The sequence below is a fragment of the Microcebus murinus genome, chromosome 1 (assembly GCF_040939455.1).
Source record: "Microcebus murinus isolate Inina chromosome 1, M.murinus_Inina_mat1.0, whole genome shotgun sequence".
NCBI classification, from domain to species: Eukaryota; Metazoa; Chordata; class Mammalia; order Primates; family Cheirogaleidae; genus Microcebus; species Microcebus murinus.
The window spans coordinates 67,389,351-67,413,379 of record NC_134104.1 but is presented as its reverse complement, the minus strand read 5'-3'; the positions used below and the strand labels follow the sequence as shown (position 1 = coordinate 67,413,379).

Genomic DNA, 24,029 nt, shown 5'->3' with positions numbered 1-24,029 from the left:
GCTCGATGCCAGCACCTGGCTGCTCAGCTGCTAGGGCCGAGCCCCTGCCCAGGAAGCTTCCCTGCGAAGGAGCTGGGTGCAGTGCGGCCGCGCACAGGTTGATGAGGCCCGTGCGGGTGGGAGGGAGAAGCTGAGGGGCGCAGAGTCCTGAGTCAGGAGGGGGGAAGTTCGGGTTTGAGGACAGGAGGGACAGGTGCCCTGAGAATAGGGCGGGATCAAGGCCCACCTGGAATCCCGACTGACTACCCGGTTCACAGCGGAGGCCGCCGTCCTGGGAGGCGACACCCCCACCCCACCCCCAGATCACCCCGCCCCCGTTTCGGCGCCTGACTGTCCCCGCCCGGGCCGGGCGCGGAGACGCACCCCACGCCCAGCGGCTCCGCGTGTTGGTTCCTGTGTCCTCTCCCCCGCTCGTGCAGGAGGTGCTGCCAGAGGACATTTTATTCTCCCCGTGCCGTCCGAGTGCGGCAGACACTCTGACTTCGCGCGGGAGAAGCTCCACGCGGCCCGCGCGCCGGTCCGCCTGCCAGATTCGCAGAGGGTTTTCTTTTTCTTTTCTGTTTGTTCGTCTTTCGTTTTATTGAGGCGAGCCTCGCTCAGGCGCGCCGCCGGGCCCCCGCGCGCCGCGGTTCTGCTGCGCGGCTCGACCTCGGCCGCGGACCGCGCTCCTGCCGCCATGGCCCCGGCCCCCGCCCGGCGCGCCCCGAGACGCAGTCGCGCCCCGGGAGCCAGGGCTCTGCTCTGGGTCAAGACCGTGCTCCTCGGAGGAGTCCTGCTGAAGGTGAGTTCCCGCCGCGGTCCGATGCGCGAGGAGAGCGCGCCTGGTGCTAGCAGGGGCGGGGGGACTGGGGCACAAAGACGGGCCGGGCCGTCTGGTCCGGGCACCTGTGGCTGGGTGAGTCGCGGCAGGACGGACCTGTACCAGAGTCAGGGGAAGAGCGGGCTTCCAGCAACCCGCAGGACCTACCCGGGCCGCGAGGGAGAAGAACGCGCTCTGGGCGGCCTGGGGGTGGATTCCGGGAAGGAGGGAGGGCCTGGCCCAGCGGGAAGCTGCCCTGGGAGCCACGAGGAGCCACCGCCTGGTTGTCTGCCTTCCCTCTTACCATTTTCCCCCTCTGTCCCTTCCTCTCTCCATCCCTCTCTCTGTCCCTTTCTTCCTCCCAACCCCCTTGTGAATTTTACTTTCTTGGGTATTGAATTTTGTTCTGTTTTTGAGACAAGGTCGCACTCTAGCCGGAGTGCAGTTGCGTCATCATAACTTGCTGCAACCTCCAACTCCCGGGCTCCTGCCTCAGCCTCCCAAGTATCTGGGACTACAAGTGCATGCCCCGACGCCCAGCTAATTTTTTCTGTTTTTAGTAGAGACAGGCTCTGCCTCTTGCTCAGGGCTCTGCCTCTTGCTCAGGCTGGTCTTGAGCTCCTGGCCTCAAGCAGTCTTCCCACCTCAGCTTCCCAAAGTGCTAGGATTCTGTAAGGTGGCATGAGCCACCTCACCTGAGACTAGTTGTGTTATTCTTTTAAAGTGTACTGGGTATTGAGATCAGTCTGATCACCTGATTTTAACTTTTAACTTTCTATCTTATCTTCAGCGGCCTCATTCAGGGACTAATTTAGTACAGTACTAAGGGTACAGCGGGTCCCTTCTGATGGTAACTGTCCCAGCACCCCCATCATGAGGTGTGCCCACCATGGGATCAGGAACATGAGCAATTCCCAGCCCTGGGTGGGCCTGGATCATGGCCCACCCGCTGATGTCTGATAGTCTCCCCTCACCTGGCGGCTTCCTCTCGGACATAAGGTCTCTGCAGACCCTGGGCGTGCCCTCTGCAGGGCTCCAGAGTCCTCTATGCGGCTGCTTCTCAGGGTCTCTGCCCTGCACTCAGCCTCTGGGAGCTCCTGTCTGCGTCCCCTCCCTGTGCTGCAGCCTGGAGCCTGTTCTTCGGTGGTGAGCTGAGGCCACCACTAGGCTCACCTCATGTGTCTTGGGGGGCAGTTACCCACCCATGAAGTAGGCGATGAGCCCTTTGCTCTGGGAAAGTCTGTGTCTGGGGTTGGGGGAGGACAAAAGAGCCCTGTGTGGATTTTGCTTCCTGAGGGCCTGCAGTCTGGTGGAGGAGGTAACATGGGAGACCTAAATAATTTTCAGGAAGCACAAGATGCCACCACCCTCCCCTCCCCTGCTCTTCCCCGACTCTCCCCACTTCCAGAGCAACTGTGAGGCCTGTGGGGATGTCTTTCCTCCATATGTGACTCTGCCTGTGCACTTGCAAGGCCCCGGCTGTGTTATTGTTGGTCTGGAGAATGTGGCGTGATTACAATAGCATCGAGAGCTGTGATTGTGCTAATCAGCACGTGCACTTAAAGTGCTCTGTTCTCAGCACTTTATATACATATTAACACACTTAATTCTCACAACAACCAGACTGTGTAGTAACTTTGATTATCCAGGGCAGCTTCTAAGTGCATGGGTGATCTAGAGAAGAAAGAAGAGATTGCTTGGGTTAATTTTGTAGCTGTTTTTGTTTTGGTTTTGAGACAAGCTATCACTCTTGCCTGGGCTAGAGTGTGGTGGCATCATCATAGCTCACTGCAGCTTTGGTGGTTAGGTTGAGTGGTCACGTGGAATCATCCTGAAGGGGGGAGTGGCAGCCAATATGGATCTGAGGGCAATGGTTATGGTAAAACAGACAGGTGATATGATGGATTTGGTAAGAAGAGGAAAAGAGACTCAGGGTGGATTCTAGTTTTCCTAATCTGAGAGTTGTCTGAGGTCATTAACAAAAAAGAAAGAGTAAATGGGCATAAAATGGCTTTAAGAATTAGGAATCCGGGCCAGGCACAGTGGCTCACGCCTGAAATCCTGGCACTCTGGGAGGCCAAGGAGGGAGGACTGCTTGAGCTCAGGAGTTGGAGACCCCATATCTACAAAAAATATAAAAATTAGTTGGGTGTAGTGGTGAGCACCTGTATCCCAGCTGTGGGGGAGGCTGAGGCAGGAGGATCCCTTGAGCCCAGGAGTTTGAGGTTGTTGTGAGCTAGGCTGACCCCACGGCACTCTAGCTGGGGGAACACAGTGAGACTCTGTCTCCAAAAAAAAAAAGAAAGAAAAATGAATTAGGAATCTGAATGACAGTATGAGTATGTCATTGGCAGCAGACCTGCAGGACACAAAAGGCTAAATGACGATTTCAGTCTGAATAGAGATGACACAAAATGGAAATATAAATCTTAAGGAAGGGAGGAATATCATTAGAAAATATGAAGGCACAGTTAAAGAACTATTTTCTCTTTATTTGTTGAAAATATACATTATCAAATACCATAACAGTGTTTGTGGGTTTGTAACATATGTACATGCCTAAGACAATTATAGAAAAAGAATGTGGGTTGGTGATGATTGGACATACATTATTCCAAGTCTCTTACATTTTACATTAATGTTATAATACTAATTCCACAATACAACTAGTAATTAAAAGGAATGAAATATTGATGCATGTGATAATGAGTGAATTTCAAAATAGCTGTGTCGAGTGATGGAAACCACATAGAAAAGTACCAATACTATCTGATTCCACTTATAAAATTTATAGCCAGAAATGTTTTCATTACAAAATAAGAAAGATCTCAAATAAACAAGCTAACTTTACAACTTTAGGAGCTAGAAAGAGAAGAGTGAACTAAACCCAGAGTTAGCATTATAAAGGAAATAATTATTAAAACAGAGATAAATAAAATGGAGAATAGAAAAATAATATAGAAAATGAACAAAAACCAACATTGCTTCTTCAAAAACAAGTAAATTGATAGACCTTCAACTAGATTGGTTATGAAAAAAAAAGGAAAACTCTAATTATTGAAATGGGAAATGAAAGAAGGGACATTCCCACTGACTCTACAAAAATAAAAGGGAGCCCAAGATAATACTATGAGCAACTGCATGCCAGTAAATTGGAATTGGATAACCTGAATGAAATGGACAAATTCCTAGAAACACAAAACCTACCAATACTGAATCTCAAAGAAATAGAAAATCTAAATAGGCCCAGAACTGCTAAGAAGGTAGAATCAGTAATCACAAATCTCCAGACCAAAAAAAATATCCCTGAACCTGATAGCTTTGCTAGTGAATTCTAACAAACTTTTATTTTTTTTTTTTCTTTTTTTCACTTTATTACTGCTTATGAACTGATCTAACAAACTTTTAAAGAAGACCTAATACCAATACTTATCAAATTCCTTCACAAAATTGAAGAGGAGGGAACCTTTCTTAACTCTTTCTGTGAGGCCAACATTGCTCTGATACCAAACCCAAAGACGCTACAAGAAAAAAAAGCTACAGATTAATACCCCCAACTGATGCAAAAATTCTCAACAAAATCCTAACACAGAGAATTCAACAGTACATTGAATGAATCAAACACCATGGGCAAGTGTGATTTATTTCTGGAATGCAGGGATGATTCAACAAATGAAAATCGAGCAATGTAAGTAATACACCACATTAATAGAATAAAGGGGGGAAACATGCATGATCATCTGAAATAATGCAGGAAAAGCATTTGATGACATTTAAAGCCCTTTCATGATTAAAATATGCAACAAACTAGGAATAGAAGGAAACTACTACAACATAGTAAGTAAAAGCCATATTAGAAAACCCCACAGCTAACATCATACTCAATGGTGAAAGAATGAAAGCTTTTCTTCTAAGATCAAGAACAAGATAAAGATACCCACTTATGCCACTTCCACTCAACATGATACGAGAAGTTCTAGCCAAATCAATTAGGCAAGAAAAAGAAATAAAGGCATCTGAATTGTAAAGGAAGAAGTAAAATAATCTCTGTTTCCAAATAATATGATCTTATTTGTAGAATATCTGAAAGATTTCACAAAAAAAATTAAGACTGTCAAAAATGAAATCAAATCAAAAAGTACATTATCACATAATAAGAGAAAGTACAGATAGCAATCTGGGACACTTAAACCAAGTGGTAAGAAGCTTGCCTTACAACACTTATAGAACAGTTTATAAAGCGTAGAGGAGGAAGTATTTTGATGTTTTTTAAAAAAACCAACTTGTAGTTTATTTGATCTTTTGTATTGTTTTTTTTCAAGTCTCTATTTTATTTATTTTTGTCCTGATCTTTATTGTTTTTTTCCTTCTGCTAACTTTGGGCTTAGTTTGTCTTCTTTTTTATATCCTTGAGGCATAACATTAAGTAGTTTATTTGAGATCTTCATTCTTTTTTTTGATATAGGCATTTATTGCAGTTTTCTCTTGAAACTGCTTTTGTTGTATCCTGTAAGTTTTGGTATGTTGTGTTTCCATTTTGATTTTCTTAAGATATTTAAAAATTTCCCATTTAATTTTCTTCATTGACTCACTGGTCATTTGGAAGCTTGTCTATTCAAGTCCTTTCCTCATTTTTTAACCAGGTTGTTTGCTTTTTGTTCTTTTTGTTGTTGTGATTGATGAAATATGAAGTTCTTTATATATTCTAGATATTAAACCCTTATCAATTATATAACCTGCAAATGTTTTTCCCATTCTATAGGTTGCCCTCTCACTCTGTTGATTGTCATTTGATGCACAGAATTTTTAAATTTTTACATAGTCCAATTTATCTATTTTTTTCTTATGTTACTTATGTTTTTTTTTTTGAGACAGAGTCTCGCTTTGTTGCCCAGGCTAGAGTGAGTGCCGTGGCGTCAGCCTGGCTCACAGCAACCTCAAACTCCTGGGCTCAAGCAATACTATTGCCTCGGCCTCCCAAGTAGCTGGGACTACAGGCATGCGCCACCATGCCCGGCTAATTTTTTGTATATATTTTTAGTTGGCCAATTAATTTCTTTCCATTATAGTAGAGACGGGGTCTCGCTCTTGCTCAGGCTGGTTTGGAACTCCTGACCTCGAGTGATCCGCTGTCCTCGGCCTCCCAGAGTGCTAGGATTACAGGCATGAGCCACCGTGCCTGGCCTGTTACCTATGTTTTTAATGTCATATTCAAGAAATCATTGCCAAATCCAAGGTCATGAAGAATTGCTTCTATGTTTTCTTCTAAAAGTTTTATATTTTTCACTGTTATGTTAGATTTTTTGATCCATTTTGAGTTAATTTTTATATATATGTAAGGTAAGGGTACAAGCTTATTGTTTTCTTATGAGTCGATATCCAGATTTCCCAAAATGATTTTTTGAAAGGATTGTCCTTTCCCTATTAAATGGCCTTTGCACCTTTGTCAGAAATCATTCGACCATATACAGTCATGTACCACATAACAACATGTTTTGGTCAATGGTGGACCACATACATAACGGTGGCCTTATATGATTATAATGCCATAATTTTACTGTACCTTTTCTATGTCTATATATGTTTAGATACCCATATGCTTACCATTGTGTCATAATGTCATTGCCTACAGTATTCAGGACAGTAACGTGCTGCAATTTGTAGCCTAAGAGAAACAGGCTATACCATATTGCCTAGGCGTGTAGTAGGCTATACCTTCTAGGGTTGTGTAAGTGTGCTCTATGATGTTAGCACAAAGACAAAATTGCCTAACGACTCATTTCTCATAGCACATTCCTGTCATTAAGCAATATATGACTATATGTGAGCATTCATTTCTGGGCTCCTCTATATTATTCCATTGGTTTGTATGTCAGGCACCTTTTTTAAAATTAGAAGTTCATTATTTAATATTTGATCCTAGATCCCAATTTTTAAAAAATTTGCACATAGTGTAACCCTCATGTGTAAAAATGTGTGTGTCTGTGTGTATATGTCTGAGAGAGGGAGACTATTCATATATATGGTCAAATAGTGGAACTACATGAGACAAAATATTAATGGATGCTATCTCTAGTTGAGAATATCACATATGGTTTCTGTATTCTTCTGGGAGGGGTGAGAGTCTGGAACCCACTTATGTCCATCCCTGCTTTGACCCCACAGGTCCCGGCTGACTCTGCCACCACCAAGCAGAACAGGGTTCCTCAGCAGATACCTGCCCCCCAGCGATGGAGGCACAACCCTGAGGAGGGTTTGTGTCCACCAGGTACATTTTCCAATTCTCACTTCTCCTCTTCTGTCGCCATGAGCTTCCAGGTTTCTGCTTCCTGAACTCCTGGTTCTTTATTCCACAGGGATTTATTGGATGCCTTCTGTGAGTCAGGCACTGTGCAAGTGGATGGCAGGGGCCCTGTGCTCCTGGAGCCTTCCTGCTGGGATGGAATGAATGTGTTCAGAGAGGCTGGCAGGAACCTTAAGGGATCATTGAGTAGGGCAGAGACGGGCTTGTGAGTCCTCCTGGGGATGGTGACAGTGGGCTGGCATCCCAAAGTGGGAGAGACCAGCAGTGCAAAAAGCCTGGAAGAGAGCTTCTGAGAGTGCCCCCATAGCATCGAGTGCAACAGGAGGCAGGGGCTGGGAGGAGGCCGCTGGGGTGAGTGGAGCGCAGAGAGGTCAGGGGACAAGAAGGGGCAGGTTGCACGTGAAGGAACGTGGGTTTTATTTTGCAAGTGATTAACTTTGATGGGAAGTTTTCAGTAGAGGGCTGTCAGGATCCAATTTGTACTTTTAGTCCTTACTCCTGGATTGAAGGAGGGCAAGCGAGGACGCAGGTGGAGGGCCTTGTCTGGGTGGGGGATGGGAGTGCTCCCCTGGGCATGCTACATGGTGGCCGTCTCAGCTCCATAGGGTCAGCTGAGCCCTGGGGGAGGCAGCCGTGCCTGTCAGGGCTGCTTGACTGTCGTATTTGTCTCACAATTGTTTCCTTCTTTCTGCACACGTGTGAGGTGGAAATAGATCATCCACTGCACCAGGGCTTCTGGAGCTGGCAAGAGTAGCATCCTGTGATTTCTACAGACCATTTACAAGTTTGCATTTCATTACTGGGCACCACAGGAAAGGCTGCCCCTCCCTTCCAGGATTTCAAACCCTCCTTGTATAGCAGGGCTTGTCACAGGTCAGATCCTGGAGAAGAAAGAGCCCAGGCCAGAGCAGACGCACACATTGAACTGTCAACGTGCCTATTGCTGCTTGAGACAAGGGAGCTGAAGGAGTAGGAAGGACTCTGGATGTATTTGGGGTGAACTGTCGGCATTTGAGGCTGGATTGTAATGCAGGCGGTGAGGACGAGTGAGGCACCAAACCCAACTGCTCGGGGTGAATCGAGCCTCCGAGGAGACAGTGTGTGGCAGGCCAGCAGTACACATTTGGGGATCCCAGCACATAGGTGATTCTTGAAGCCTCAGTCTTGTGGGGATCCTCTAGAAGGAAACTATAGATACTGAAGAGAGGGGGCACAAGGACCGGAACATGGAGGCGCCAGTCCAGGGGACAGGTCAGCAAAGGGGCTGGGAAGGAACTGTCCGTGGAACTTGTGTCCCGGAACAAGGAGAAGCTTCCTCCCCCAAGAGTGGGCACCACATGCCAAGGATCCAGACACAGAATCTCCTCTAATTTCTGTTTCTGTTAGGGTGAATGAGGTTGAGAATCTGTTCATGAGGCAGATACCATTTGTATGTTATTTCTGTTAGATTTTCTTCACTCCTTATTTTGGGGGGGACAGAGTCTCTGTTGCCCCTGATAGAGTGCAGTGTTGTTATCATAGCTCACTGCAGCCTCCAACTCCTAGGTTTAAGTGATCCTCCTGCCTCAGCCTCCTGAGTAACTGGGACTACAGACACGTGCCACCACACCAAGCTAATTTTTCTATTTTTTGTACAGACTGAGTCTTGCCCTTGCTCAGGCTGGTCTGGAACTTCAGTTAGACTATACTTAATATCCAAATAAAGGCAATAACAAGATCACCCTTCTGCCTACCATGATACAACTATTCTGTATACAACCAAAAACACTAATCCTTTCTCCAGAAGAGAATGCAAAGTCTTTGAATGTTGTTTACTCTTTTCCTTTCTATCCCGTAACTTAAATACTATGATGTAAATTAACAACACTTAATACTATAATGTAATGTCAATGCATTCTATGTTGTATAAAGGGATAAGAGAGGGAAGAAAACAGATATTTGCTTAACATATCTATATACAAAAACATAAGCATAACAAAATCAGGAAGAAATAACAATTATAGTCTTTGTTTTAGTAACTGGTCATGTATTAACAGTTATAGCTGATATTGGCTGGTATTTTTAACTACCTTCTTTCACTACCCATTCTGTATTCCTTTTGTCCTCACCAAGCACCTCAGCTGGTTGTGGCTCTCTGTCTGATAGGGTGACCCAGGGTTGCTGTAGATTTCCATTGGCTTTAATCACAGGGCATGGTGACACTCAGAGATGCCCCAAGGCTGCGGTCCCCAGCCCCCAGGCCTCAGACCAGTGCTGGCCTTTTAGGACCCGAGCTGAGAGCAAAGCTTCATCTGTATTTGCAGCCACTCCCTGTCACTCGCAGCACCGCCTAAGCTCCGCCTCCTGTCAGATCAACAGCGGCATTAGGTTCTCATAGGAGCTCGAACCCTACTGTACACTGCGCATGTGAGGGACCTAAGTTGCAAGCTCCTTATGAGAATCTAGTGCCTGATGATCTGAGGTAGAGCTGAGGCGGTGATGCTAGTGCTGGGGAGCAGCTGCAAAATAATCCCAAACCCCATACCCCTACCCCAGTCCGTGGAAAAATTGTTTTCCATAAAAGCGGTCCTTGGTGCCAAAAAGGTTGGGGACTGCTGTCCTAAGGAATCTCCTGTATTACAGCATACTCTTCTTATCTCCACTATGGAATAGCAGTCTGATGTCTCCCTTGGTAGTCAGGATCAATTGCCCCAGTAAGTAACTTTTTGCCTGTTGATTCAGAAACATGAGGAACCCATAGTGGCCAGGTAGGAGTCCTAACTCCAAGTCATTGATATAATAGATGAAATCATTGTTGTGTCTCCTGATGAAACTCGGGAACTAAGCCCTTGAGGCCAGCAAAGCATAAAGTTGCAGGAACAGGAAGCAAACATTTTGCTAGAAGGCTACTGACGATAACAGTGAGGGGTGCCACTCCCTTTTGCACCCCTTGATTCCTAGACCTGTGAATCCTGGCTATAAAAGAAACAATTCTCCTCTTTGTATTGTTGTTTTCATAGACACATCCTTGTACATCGTGTGCTCATCAACATAGATTTATATGCATTGTTTTATGTTGTTTTATGCATTTGCTTTTTAAACCATATAGGTAAAAAAAAGATCTATAAACTGGCTCAGGTATGAGAGTTAAAAAAAAAAAAAAGAAAAACCATGTAGGTAAAGAAAAAACAGCATTTACAAACCAAAGGTACTATAATAATGTGCTGTGGACTGAATCTTGTCTCCCAAAATTCGTATGTTGAAGCCTTTCCACCCAATGTGATCGTATATGGAGATGGTGTCATTGGGAAGTAATTAGGTTTAGATGAGGCCATGAAGGTAGAGCCCTCATGATGGTTTGTGCCCTTTTAAGAAGAGATACCAAATAAATAAATAAGAGATACCAGACAACTTGCGTGCACGGCCCCTCCCTCTCTCTCCCCCCGCCATGTGTGCAAAAAGAAAAGTTCATGTGAGCACACAGCAAGATAGTGGCTGCCTCTAGAACTTTGAGAAATAAATGTCTATTGTTGGAGCCACTCAGCCTGTTGTTATTTTTTTTATAGCAGCCCAAGTAGACTATGGCATACTGGCATTTATATTTACCTATGATGTTACCTTTTCCAGTGTCCTTTATTTCTTCATATGGCTTTGAGCTACTACATAATGTCATTTCATTTCAGCCTGAAGGACTCCCTTTAACATTTCACAGGGCAAGTCTGCTAGTAATGTACTCCATTGGTTTTTGTCTATCAGGGAATGTCTTAATTTCTCCCTCATTCTCGAAGGATAGTTTTGCTGGATATAGAATTATTGGTTGAAGGGTTTCTTTTTCAACACTTTAAATACATTATTCACGGTGTCAGGGCCAGTATAGTTTCTGATGAGAAATCAGTTGAGGTTCTCTAGTACATACTGAGTACTTGCTGCTTTCAAGATTTTCTGTTTGTGTTTGGCTTTTATCCATTTGACTATAATGTGTCTTGGTCTGGTTCTCTTTGAATTTAGCCTGCTTAAAGACTGTTTTCTTATATGTGTAGACAAGTCTTTTTTCAAAAGTCTTGTGCCTCCTTGTTAAATTTATTCCTAAATATTTTATTCTTTTTGAGCCACTGTGAATGAAATTGTTTTCTTAATTTCGTTTTTGGATTGTTCTTTGCTACTGAAAAACTTTTACACTGAAAACTAAAAAACATTGCTGAAAGAAATGAAAAAAAAACTAAATAAACAGGAAGACATTCTGTGTTTATGGATTAGAAGACTTAATAGTGTGAAGATGACAAAGTAAACAAAGTGATACACAGATGCAATGCTTATCAATATCCCAATAGTGTTATTTCAAAACTGGAAGAGCCCATCCTCAAAGTCAGAGGAAATTTATTAATGAAAGGAACTAGATCAACCAAAACAATCTTATAAAAGAAAAACAAAGTTGGGGGACTCACACTTTCCAATTTCAAAATGCCTCTCGCATCCAGGGTGGCTCTGGCTTCCATTTCTTTGGGTCATTCTTTGACTCTCTAGAGGTAGGATCCATTTTTCCTTCCATATTCTTTCCATGGCTGATGACATGAGCTGTAATTTTGAAGGCTTTTTCCATTATCATATTACTTCTACGCCTGTTTATATCTTCCACTAACTGGGAGCTCATTGAGGACAGGTATTAGGACTTTCTTGTGTGAGTTTCTAGGGTCTAGGATGATGCTGTCCAGAAGAAGTAGTCAGTAGGTCCATGGGACTGTTCATCATTTGAAATATGCTACCTCACATTGAGATATGCTTTGAGTGAGAAATACGTACTATGCTTTGAAAACATACTATGAAAATGTAAAATATTATATCTCCATGTTTTACATTGATTATACATTTAAGTGATATTATTTTGGGTATATTAAGTAAAAATGCATTATTAAAATTAATTTACCTCTTTCACTTTTTTAATGTGGTAAGTGTGAATTCAAATTTAATTTGTGGCTTGTATTATATTTCTGTCAGTAGTGCTGGTCTAAGGTATGTAACAAATTCAGAATTGATGAACTGACCAAGCCAGGTACAGTGGATTTCTCTGTTTGGATTCCACTAATGGCTGAAAAAAGAGTTCCCCAGTCTCTGAGAATCCTGTGAAGATTCATTCATCAGCTTTTTCTCTCCCCTCCCAGGAACCCATATATCAGAAGATAGTAGAGATTGTCACCTCTGCAGCTGTGGAGTAGACTACACTACTCACTGGAATGCACTCTCTTCCTGCTTACCCTGTACAGTTTGTAATGCAGGTACAGAATATGTGGACCCTGGCCGGGCGCTGTGGCTCACGCCTGTGATCCTAGCTCTTGGGAGGCCGAGGCGGGCGGATTGCTCAAGGTCAGGAGTTCAAAACCAGCCTGAGCAAGAGTGAGACCCCGTCTCTACTATAAATAGAAAGAAATTAATTGGTCAACTGATATATATATAAAAAATTAGCCGGGCATGGTGGTGCATGCCTGTAGTCCCAGCTACCCGGGAGGCTGAGGCAGAAGGATCACTGGAGCCCAGGAGTTTGAGGTTGCTGTGAGCTAGGCTGACGCCACGGCACTCACTCTAGCCTGGGCAACAAAGCGAGACTCTGTCTCAAAAAAAAAAAGAATATGTGGACCCTGTGCCCGAGGATGGAATGCAGGGTCATGGCATAAAGCGGTAGCATAAATGGAATCAGGAGACCTGGGCTCCAGTCCAACTTGGTCTTCAGCAAACCCTATTATTCTATGATTATATCTTTGAGTCATTAAATAAATAAAACATAAATTGTTTTTATAATGCATGCCACCTGGTAAGGAAATCTTTTTAAAAACCAGTTGCGAGGGCAGGGAGTATCCTGACAGCATGGAGAAGGCGTGGCCAAGGGGAAAGGGCTGGGTTTCAGCTGTGACATGGGTCTGGCCTGGCCCAGGCTCTCCCTCTCGACCCCCGGCTCTGTGCTCCTGGCAGGTGCCTCTCTCAGCCCATGTCCTCAGGCCCCTCCCTCCTCGCCAGCAGGGCCAGGCTTTGGGGAAGTCACCCATGGGGTCTTCTGCCAGGGTCTTACTTGTTCACCCTGTGCCTCCGTTGCTACTTACCATGTTATCTAAATGATTTTTTTCCCAATCTGGTATAATAGATAATGAATGTTGGTCCTTGTTGTACGACTCTATTAGTGACAGCTGAAGGGTGGCTGTCCTCTGTGTACCCCGAGTGGGTTGATGCAGAAACTGGCCTTCAGAACTCCTTGATGACCTGAGTTGAGCTGAATGGGAGGGAGTCGGAGTAGTGAGGAAGGGTTGAGGGACATGCCAAGGAAACATATCCCCAAAGACTTTTCCTTTTGTCTCCAGATGAAGAGCCAAGAAGTAACTGCACCACGACCAGAAACAGAGAGTGTCAGTGCAAACCAGGCACGTTCCGAGTAGAAGATTCCCCTGAGTTCTGCCAGAAATGCCGTGCTAGGTGAGACATGAGAGGCAGGGGGCCCTGCAGCTCAAAGGAGCCCAGAAGACGCAATTTTCCTTGTACCCCCTCCTTTCCCCTGGGTCCCATGGGGCCTCCACCCCATGGGGCATCCCTGACCCTGTGGGGTATCCTGAGCCTGTGGTGACCCCTCCTGGGCCATCTGCCTGTCCCCACCCTGATCCCTGCAGCAGCCCCTTCCCACACCTCCCCAGTGCGTGTCCCTCTGGGCACAGGAGGCCACGACTTAGGGCCCATGATATTCTTAGTGGCCCATCAAATATTGTATTTTGAAATCAAAACTGTGAAAAATCCACCCTGAGATGTATTAATAATTATCCTTGAACAAATTTGAGTGCTAAAATGCAATTTTTAATAATTTTCTTATCCAAGCAGGGACCATGACAAATGAGCCCGTGGCCACAGAGGTCATAATAAACCCACGGGTGTAGCTCCTTCTAGATTCCCATGAGGACCTGAGCCAATGCAGCTGTCCTCACCCTGGCCCTCAAAACCTGCCTTTTCCCTATTTGGGGTCCTAAAGGCTGATAGCGATGATTTCTCTGACCCCCTGTGTTCATGTGACAAGGGGGGATGGGCAGACAGGTGGGAACGGGAGCTCAGTGGTAGCAAGAGTTGGAGGACGTGGCTCAGCTTGTGACCACGAGGTCTTCTGACCTCCCTTGGAGCGAGGTTCCTGCTAACTCCCGGCCTCCCCTGCAGAGCAGAGAAGCGCCGCACGTTCCCAGCAGAGAAGGTTGCTGGAGGCCACAGCCCTGACCCCCGAGCAGGGAGCCCGAGGGGCTGAAGTTCATATGCTCAGATCCCACCCCAGACTCAGAAGGGACAGCAGGGCCCCCAGCAACATGAGGAGCCCATATTTCCTCTGTCACCTGCTCAGTGGCAGTGGGTGGGGCAGGGGGGGTTGGCTCCTCTTTTGTCCCATCTGGCCGGTCTTCCCTCATGGAATCCCACCTCTCCTCCCTGTGTGTACCCAGGTGCCCTGATGGGATGGTCGAGGACAGGCCTTGCACCCCCTGGAGTGACCTTGTGTGCGTCCACAGAGGATCAGGTACTAAGGCATCTGGCGAAGCCCCAGCTCCTGGAGAGCCAGCGACCTAGGCCAGGAATTCCACTTCTCCCCTCCCGTCTTCAGGCCATGGGCTCCTCAGGATGCAGATCGTATTCGGGGCTGTGGCTGTCTTGCTGCTGGTGGTCTTGGTGGTGACACTTTGCAGGAAGAGAAACTGCTCAGGTAGGTGTTGGCTGAGGGAGGGGGCCCTCCCCGTACTCTGCTCCATAGGCGGAAACACCCTCTTCCTGTTTCCCAAACCCCTGTGGTGGTCACTCCATCTCCCCCTCACCTGCACCCCCAGGACCAGGATCTCATCAGTCCCTCTCTCGGGGCCAGCGGTGCCCTCACCTCCCAAGTCGGCAGGGCAGGGCCAGCTCCCCTGCCCCCGTGTTCAGGGCCCAGCCAGGGCAGAGAGGGAGTCGGCTCCACGGGGGCTCAGGGCCAGCACCGGAAGTTCTCAGGGGGTTTCCACGGCTTTAGAACCAAACACATTTTACATGTGTTTGTATTAACTCTGTTTCCTTTACCTCCTCCCTCCTGAGGGTGCCCCAGAGTTGGAAAGGCCCCATCTCTGTCCCCAGGCCCAGGCTGCCTGTCCAGTGTCTCAACCCCCAGCTCACGCCTGGCCAGGCACTGTCCTCAGGGAGGGGGCTGTTGCATGGGACCCTCCCTGCTTGCTAAGGGGACTCCCTTCTCTTCCAGGTTGTGACCAGGACCCCAAGTTCGTGGGCAGAGTGAGTTATTTTCTCCAGGACCTGGGAGTACTGGGTGCTCAGGAACTGCTTCCTGCCCACACAGAGCCCTGGGTGGTCGCATCCTCGTTGTCCTGTAAGGCTGTCCTGGCTCTCTGCTGTGGCCTGGGGGTTCTGGCTGACCGTGCAGGGCACATGGCTACTTAGAGCACCCTGCAGGCTATGCTGTAGCCCTGTCCTTCCTGCCACCTGGCTGACACCCCCAGCCCATAGCTCTTCACCTTGGCAATGGGGGTGACCCGCCTTAACACAGCACGAGGGGTGTGGTGCCAGCAGCAAATGTTGGATGTGCTCAGCTTCTGCCCACCAGGGTGACCCCACTGGAAGGGGTGGGGATGTTAGGAGCAGCAGTGCCCTGGGGGACCTGAAGGGAGCCCTGGGTGTGGAGCCCCGTGTCTGCTCTTTACCTCTTTACTCTCGTCAGTCCACCCCAGTCTTTGAGCAGAAAATGGAAAGCCCAGAGCCAGCAGATCTCAGAGGTGTCACCATACTGTCCCCAAGGGAGGCAGAGCATCCGGTGAGTGAGGTCGGCCGTGCCGCATCCTAGTCTTACTGCTGTCCCAGGACTTTGTAGACAGAGGACGAGGGTGGGTCCTCGGCTCTCCTGGCCCAGGGGAAAGCGGAGCTTGAGGGAGTGGAGGGACTGTAGGGGACAGAGGGACTGCAGGGGATGGAGGTGTCAGAATCCTGGGTTTTGGCACCACCCAGGATGTCAGGGTGGGAGTCTGCCCTTTGTTCTCGGTGTGCTCTTGGCCAAAGAACAACCAGACACATCAAAGTGTCAAGTCCAAGACTATCATCCCAGTCCTCTGACTCCTTTCTTGGAAAAATCACCAGAAGTCCAGTATGAGAGAGTAACCTCAGGCAGGGAGCAGTTTCACAAGAGCAGCTGCTTATTGTAGAATAAAATGGGTCCGTAGAGAGACAGACCAACTCACTCCCTCACTGACTGACCCACTCATTTTTTCCTGACCTCTTTGTATCTTTTTCTTTTATTAGCCAAGCCTAGAGGTGGGCTCTTGGGAGGTGAAGGATGTTACCAAATAACCAATAAACGGGTATTCTCAAAATTCCATCTGCATAGACAAGCTCCTGCTAAGAAAGCCCACCTGGGAGGCGTGGACCGCAATGAAGTTTCAAGCTAATGGCATATTGATTACCCGTAGGTTACTCTAGGTCACTTTCTGAATCCTATCATGCCCAGGCTGGGGACTTCCTAGATTGATAAAGCATTCCCTCCTTCCCCAGCAGGAGCCGTTGCTCAGGATAGGATTAAGGGAGGGCAACACAAAAATGAAGTGCCCCTCCCTTATCCTTCTTCCCAGGTGGAGCCGTTGCTCAAGACAGCACCAAAGCAGGGAGCCCCTGTCTGAGAAGAGCTGGAGATCCTAACTATCTACCTAACAGAGGGACTGCAGGGGCTGGAGCTGCACGAGCTGGAGCAGCCACGCCCGAGTGGTGACCGCCCCACTCTGTGGGACCTTCTTCTAAGTCCCTGTCCTGTTCTGGCTGTGTCCCCAGAGCCTAGTGCCACGCAGGCACAGAGTGGGTGCCGGGGGGTTGTTGATTACTGAATAAGGGCTGCGTGATCTCTGCCATTTGCTCCTAACAGACCTTAGGGAGCCCTAGCTTGTAACGGCAGGAGTGTTAAATTTACTCTAAAAGTATTATTACATTGAACATATTTGAAAATAAATCTTTTTCCAGATTTCTGATCCTGTTTATAGAGAGGCTTCCAAGAAGAAGTAGAATTTCTGAGTCAATGTGTAGAAGTGCGTTTTATTTTATTTCTTTTTTTCTTTGACTTTTTTTTTTTTTTCCTCTGGGGCATGGTCTTGCTCTGTCACCCAGACTAGTGTGCAGTGGTTGATAGCTCACTGCAACCTCAAACTCCTGGGCTCAAGCAATCCTCCTGCCTCCGCCTGCTGAGTAGCTTGGACTACAGACTATTAGCCACTATGCCTGGCTAATTTTTCTCTTTTTTATAGAGATTCACTCTTTCTCAAGCTGATCTCAAACTCCCCAGTTCATGTAATCCTCCCACCTTGGCCTCCCAAAGTGCTAGGATTATAGGCGTGCACCAACGCATCGGGCCTAGAAGTGCTTTTTTATTACATCCACACACATCCAGTTATTGTTCATATCAATGTATCAGTTTTGATATGATATTGAATAGTTAAATCAGTATATACTTTTTTTTTTTTTTTTTTTTTTTTGAGACAGAGTCTCACTTTGTTGCCCAGGCTAGAGTGAGTGCCGTGGCGTCAGCCTGGCTCACAGCAACCTCAATCTCCTGGGCTCAGCGATCCTACTGCCTCAGCCTCCCGAGTAGCTGGGACTACAGGCATGCGCCACCATGCCCGGCTAATTTTTTGTATATATATTTTTAGTTGGTCAATTAATTTCTTTCTATTTTTGGTAGAGACGGGGTCTCGCTCAGGCTGGTTTCGAACTCCTGACCTTGAGCGATCCGCCCGCCTCGGCCTCCCAAAGTGCTAGGATTACAGGCGTGAGCCACCGCGCCCGGCCTAAATCAGTATATACTTTTAATTTTTCATTTTTCTTAAGCTTTGGAATTGTTTCTGTCCAACATGAGATTATCTAGTTTCTTACAGTTTTATTTTTTTAGTGATTTACTTTTTATTAATACCACAGATTAATATAAATGGAATTTGTTTTTTCATCCAATATGCAGTGACGAATTGTTCTGAGTTTCTGTCTCCTCCCCATGCCCACTGAGCAACTGACTCTTCTATTTCTCTCTGCCTTTGGAGCCTCCTTTGCCACATGTCAAATGTGTATATGGACAATGATCTCTTCCACCCAGGTGGTTTCTTTCTGTTCCTTCCTTGCATCTATACCATGTTCTTTTTAAATAAAGAGAAAGTATTATTTTTCTATGCAAGTCCACAGAAAAGAAAATATATATACACAACAGTCCCCGGGGTATAGATAGCCTGACTTACAGAAGTCCATACTTACAGATGGGCCCCCAAGGCTCCCCATAAGGATAATTTATAATTAAATAATTAGATTAATAATTCAGGAACTCGTTTCTTCCACACATATAAACAAACCCACATGGCACAAACAGTTTGTTGGTGCAGCATCTTTACAAAAGCAGCTAGTCTCATTGGTTTTTTTTGTGTGTGTGGTAACAGTGTACTTGTGTCTTTTGAGGATATCAGTGAGTCTTCTGGTCAAGGTTTCTTTTTTCTTTTTCTTTTTTTTTTTTTGAGACAGAGTCTCGGCCTATTGCCCCAGCCAGAGTGCCATGGCGTCAGCCTAGCTCACAGCAACCTCAAACTCCTAGACTCAAGCAATCCTCCTGCCTCAGACTCCTGAGTAGCTGGGACTACAGGCATGCGCCACCATGCCCGGCTAATTTTGTCTATATATTTTTAGTTGTCCAGCTAATTTCTTTCTATTTTTTAGTAGAGACAGGATCTCGCTCTTGCTCAGGGTGGTCTCGAACCCCTGAGCTCAAACGATCCACCCACCTCAGCCTCACAGAGTGTTAAAGTTACAGGCGTGAGCCACCGCGCCCAGCTAGTCTCATTGTTTATGTGGTTGCTGGCACATACCATCTCTTTCATCTTAACTTTTTAATTTGATTTTTTGAGTCTGTGTTTACCCTCATGACCATGCCTCCAAAGTGAAAGTCCACCGCAAGTCCAGGTGAGCCTGAAGTAAAAAGAAAGGTGATTACGGGCCGGGCGCTGTGGCTCACGCCTGTAATCCTAGCTCTTGGGAGGCCGAGGCGGGCGGATTGCTCAAGGTCAGGAGTTCAAAACCAGCCTGAGCAAGAGTGAGACCCCGTCTCTACTATAAATACAAAGAAATTAATTGGCCAACTGATATATATATAAAAAATTAGCCGGGCATGGTGGCGCATGCCTGTAGTTCCAGCTACCCGGGAGGCTGAGGCAGAAGGATCACTCGAGCCCAGGAGTTTGAGGTTGCTGTGAGCTAGGCTGACGCCACGGCACTCACTCTAGCCTGGGCAACAAAGTGAGACTCTGTCTCAAAAAAAAAAAAAAAAAAAAAGGTGATTACAATGGAAATGAAAGCAGAAATAATCAAGCACTTAGAGAAAGGCTGGACAACCTCTTTCATTGGGAAAGCATCAGGCTTTAGTTGCTTGACTATTGGAACAATTATAAAAGATAAAGTGAGAATAAGGGAACATGAGAAAGATAGTGCTACTATGAAAGCATCAATTATTACTAAGCAGCGTAGTGGATTAATTATTGAAGTGGAAAGGTTATTATTGATTTGGTTAGAAGCTCAAAATAAGAGTAAAATTCGTATTAGCCTAGGAATTAAAAAAGCACAATAGTTTCCGTAACTTATTAATATTACAGTACAGGGGTATTATTAATATTATTACTATAGTATTACACTGTATTATTATTACCACATATGAGCCACTATCGTATTGTTATTATCATTATTACCATACATGTACTGTTCATCAGGGATCCAAATCACATACAAATCCAACCTAAAGACATTCTCAAGAACATATCTCATCTGGATGGGCATGGTGGCTCACGCCTGTAATCTTAGCACTCTGGGAGGCTGAGGTGGGTGGATCTGTTTGATCTCAGGAGTTTGAGACCAGCCTGAGCAAGAGTGAGACCCTGTCACTACTAAAAAAATAGAAAGAAATTAGCTGGACAACTAAAAATATATAGAAAAAAATTAGATGGGGCATGCCTGTAGTCCCAGCTACTTGGGAGGCTGATGCAATAGTATTGCTTGAGCCCAGAAGTGTAAGGTTGCTGTGAGCTAGGCTGATGTCATGGCACTCTAGCCTGGGCAACAGTGTGAGACTCTGTCTCAAAAAAAAAAAAAAAAAAAAAAAAGAGAGAACATATCTCATCCATAACCCAGGGACTGCCTGTATATATACATAAAAAGAAGATATGCAACTAATTCTCCTTCATATGAGAAGCTTAGGTTTGCAGGGAAAAAAATCTAAGCTGGGCATTATTCCGTTTGAGAATACTGAAAATGGGGCCCCCATCCCTTCTAGCTTTTAAAGTCTCATTTGAGAAGTCTAAAGTTAGTCTGATGGGTTTTCCTTTGTAGGTTACCTGCTGTTTTCACCTTATGGCTCATGGGAGAGCCTCTTTTGTGTTTATTTTGGCCAGTCTGATGACTATGTGTCATGGTGTTTTCTTCTTTGTGATGAATCTCCCAGGAGTCCTTTGAGCTTCTTGTACCTAGATATCTAGATTTCTAGCAAGGCCAGGAAATTTTTCCTCAATTATTCCCTCAAATAGATTATCCAACTCTTATGTATTTTCTTCTTCACCATCAGGGATGCCTATGATTCTCCTTATGTTAGCCCTCTTCACATAATCCCATATTTTTTGTAGGCCTTGCTCTTTTCTCTTATTTTTCTGCTCTATCTCTGCGACTGACTTGTTTAATCAAAAGGTGTTATCTTCAGTCTCTGAGATTCTTTCTTCAGCTTGGTCTAAACTGTTCTTAAGGCTTTCCACTGTGTTCTGTAATTCCTTGAATAAATTTTTCTGTCCAGAAGTTCTATTTGATTTTTCTTTAATATTTCAATTTCTTTAATTTTTATTCATTTCCTGCATTCTTTTCGTGGTTTCTTTATGTTGAGTTTCTATTTATTCCTGCATTTTATTGACTTTCCTTATAATCCACGTTCGAAATTCTTCATCTGTCATTTTAGTGTTCTGATTTTGGTTGGTATCCATTGCTAGAGAGCTGGTTCCCTTTTGGGGGTGTCCTTTTGCTTTGATTCTTCATATTTCTGGAGTTATTTCACTGATTCCTTCCCATCTTGAACAGTTGTTGCTCCTTACCTTTGGATTTTCTTGTCTAAAATATAGAATTATTTTGTAAGATTTTCTCCAACACCTCCAAAAGATCCCTTGACTTTTTTTTTTAATATTACCTTAATAATATAAAAGGTATTAGGAAGAATTAAGAGATTTTCAATATTCAATAGTTTTCTTATCAAAGAAGGTAGTATTTGAGGTCAAGTGTTTTATTATGACTTAGTCAAGATTTTTGGTTTTTTTTTTTCAGACAAAATTCCTATTCCTTGTCAAAGTTGGTTTTTGTATTAATGTTTTGGACCTTTTGTAATTCCATTTTCTAATTTATTTCTGAGACGTGTTTTAACATTCATCTGGACATATTCATTTTTAATTATTGCTATTTAAACCTTGGGGTTTTTTAAGTGTACAGTCCTATCTAAAATAAGGATCACTGTGTTGGCCTCTTCCAAGAATCCACATTGTTTCCTTCCTTGTCTTGATGGCAGAACATTGTTCTGAAAGTCACATGCTGTAGGTTTCATAGCCAGCTGGCTGTGAGGGCTGCACTGGAATCCAAGATTCCTGACTCTGACCAAGATCATTTCCCACTGTGTGTTACAGGACCACATAGAAGCTGAAGGGTCTCAGAGAAGGAAGCTGCTGGTTCCAGCAAATGGTGCTGACCCCATTGACAGTAAGTGTTTTGTTCCTGGTGATGCAGAAGGAGGACAGGGAACAGGGACAGTGTCCTAACTGCCATCCCCATAGCTGATAGGGCTCTTCCAGAACATTCAATGCCAGAAGCAAGGGATCCTATGCTATTGTCATTGAACCCTAAATGCCTCTCTCACATCTCTTCTTCTCTTCCTCTCTACCCTACCCTCTCTGCACCCTAACGAGACAACAACCCTAACAACTCTGTCCACACTGTCATCTACCTCTTACCTCCTCCCTTGTTCAGGACCTGATTCAGCTCCCCAGTGGCCTCCTGAGAGACTACACTGTCCTGCAGAGCACCCACTGGCCCCAGGAGATACTGAGACCCAGTTTGCTGAGCTGTAGTGTAAACCACAGGCAGGATTTCAAAGACTTAATGCAAAAGAAAAAAAAGGAAAATATCTCACTGATATTGCATATTAAAATTATATTATATATATATTGAGTCAGTACCTTACATTAAAATAATATCATTTTTTTGAGAGTTTCTGTTACACAGTCTCTTTTATTCTATTTTTTAAAAAATCTTTTATGTCTCTTTTATTTTTTTTTATTTTATTTTTTTATTTCGGCATATTATGGGGATAATATCATTTTTATTTTCTTTAAATGAGGCTATTAGAAAACACAGCCTGTAGCTGGGCGTGGTGGCGCATGCCTGTAGTCCCAGCTACTTGTGAGGCTGAGACACAAGGATCACTTGAGCCCAGGAGTTTGAGGTTGCAGTAAGCTATGATGCCACCACTGCACTCTAGCTCAGGCAACAAGAGTGAGACCCGTCTCAAGAAAAAGAAAAAAATAAAACACAGCCTCATATTCCTGGCCACCCTCTGTCCCTAAGGATGGTGGTATTAGCATGTTGCACACACATCTTACTTAATCCCTGCATAGGCTTGAGCTGGGTGGGGTTGCTCCATTTTAAGGTTCACTTCTTGCTCAGAGTCTGTTGCCCCATCTGGCCCTGCCCCAGTGCTAGAGAGTGAGGCTGAGCTAGGTGTGAACCAAAGACTCTCCTAGCATAGGCCCTGAGCTTTCCACAGATACAGGCCGGGCTGCCCTGGGACCTGCTCCCATGACAAGCACAGCCCAAGCAGTTTCCCTTGTCTGAGCCCACACTGCATCCATTCTTTGTCCCTCCCTCTGGCTTGTACCCCACATTGTTTTCTGCCTCCACAACATCCCTCCCTCCTCCCAAGGGGGGCTACCAGCCCTGCCCTAGGGCAGCATTCTCTGGTGACCTTGACTCCCGCCCACAGCACCTTGGGTGCAGATGGGGCCCTGGAAATGTGGGCTGGTTCTCTGTGGATGGGGAGCAGGTCAGGACACTGGAGCAGCAGGTCCCCCTGCAGGAGAGCCCAGTAGGTTCTACCCTTGGGTTCTAGGCCTGATACAGGATCCTCTGCCGTTTCTGACCTGAGTTCCAACTCCCCTGACTGTCTCCATGGCTTTTCTCCACCTAGCTCTGAGGCTGTTCTTCGACTACTTTCCAGAAGTCGTGCCCTGTAAGTCCTGGAATCCCCTCATGAGACTGATGGGCCTGACAGACAACGACATCCACGTGGCCAGTGCCAGCGCCTGCAGCCCAGAAGACACTTTGTACAGAATGCTGGTGAGATGGGTCAGCAAGAAGGGGCGTGCAGCCTCGGTGCACACCCTGCTGGAGGCCCTGGACAGTCTGGGAGAAAGGCACGCAAAGGAGACCATTGAGGACCACCTGGTGGGCTCCGGGAAGTTCATCTATCTAGACGGTGAGGCAGGCTCTGCTATGTCCTGAGTGTGAAAGAGTCTCTGTAGGACTCCAGAGCTTCCCTAGTTTACCTTTTTTTCCTAGAAAAAAATCACAACTGGACGTCAGCCTTTAGGAAATAGGCAAAAATTTCACATGACTGATACCTAAAGAAACTCTGACATGTACTATCATCCAGTGGATGACACATCCTAGAACTTTTTCAGTGGATTTGGAGTACAAATGTTAGGTAGATAGCGAGGGATTCCAGGTCTCTTAGGGACAAAAGTGAGTGCTGTTACCTTGGTGCAATCGCCCACCTGAGAAGAAGAACAAGGGTGGGCCCCAGGCTCCCATCTTGGTGCTGCCCCTCCCTAATCCTCTCCCCAACAACTGCCATACCTGGGGGAGGAGGGAATA

At 45.7% G+C, this 24,029-nt stretch overlaps 1 protein-coding gene across 1 annotated transcript; it reads left to right on the top strand.

Moving 5' to 3' along the window:
* Positions 1-5: 5 nt before the first annotated feature.
* LOC105879846 (tumor necrosis factor receptor superfamily member 10B-like) lies at positions 6-24,029 on the top strand. The gene is made up of 11 exons (XM_012780421.3): positions 6-116; positions 209-781; positions 6,965-7,067; positions 12,242-12,355; positions 13,430-13,541; positions 14,540-14,613; positions 14,698-14,796; positions 15,319-15,350; positions 15,793-15,885; positions 21,788-21,860; positions 23,344-24,029. Exons 1-11 carry the CDS (start codon positions 6-8, stop codon positions 23,655-23,657), a joined length of 1,698 nt encoding a protein of 565 aa, XP_012635875.2. The 3' UTR covers positions 23,658-24,029.

Coding starts and splice junctions, on each gene's coding strand:
- LOC105879846 (XM_012780421.3), top strand. CDS start 6: ATGCCAGCACCTGGCTGCTCAGCTGCTAGGGCCGAGCCCCTGCCCAGG. Junction 782..6,964: donor TCGGAGGAGTCCTGCTGAAG/GTGAGTTCCCGC, acceptor TTGACCCCACAG/GTCCCGGCTGACTCTGCCAC. Junction 12,356..13,429: donor CTGTACAGTTTGTAATGCAG/GTACAGAATATG, acceptor TTTTGTCTCCAG/ATGAAGAGCCAAGAAGTAAC.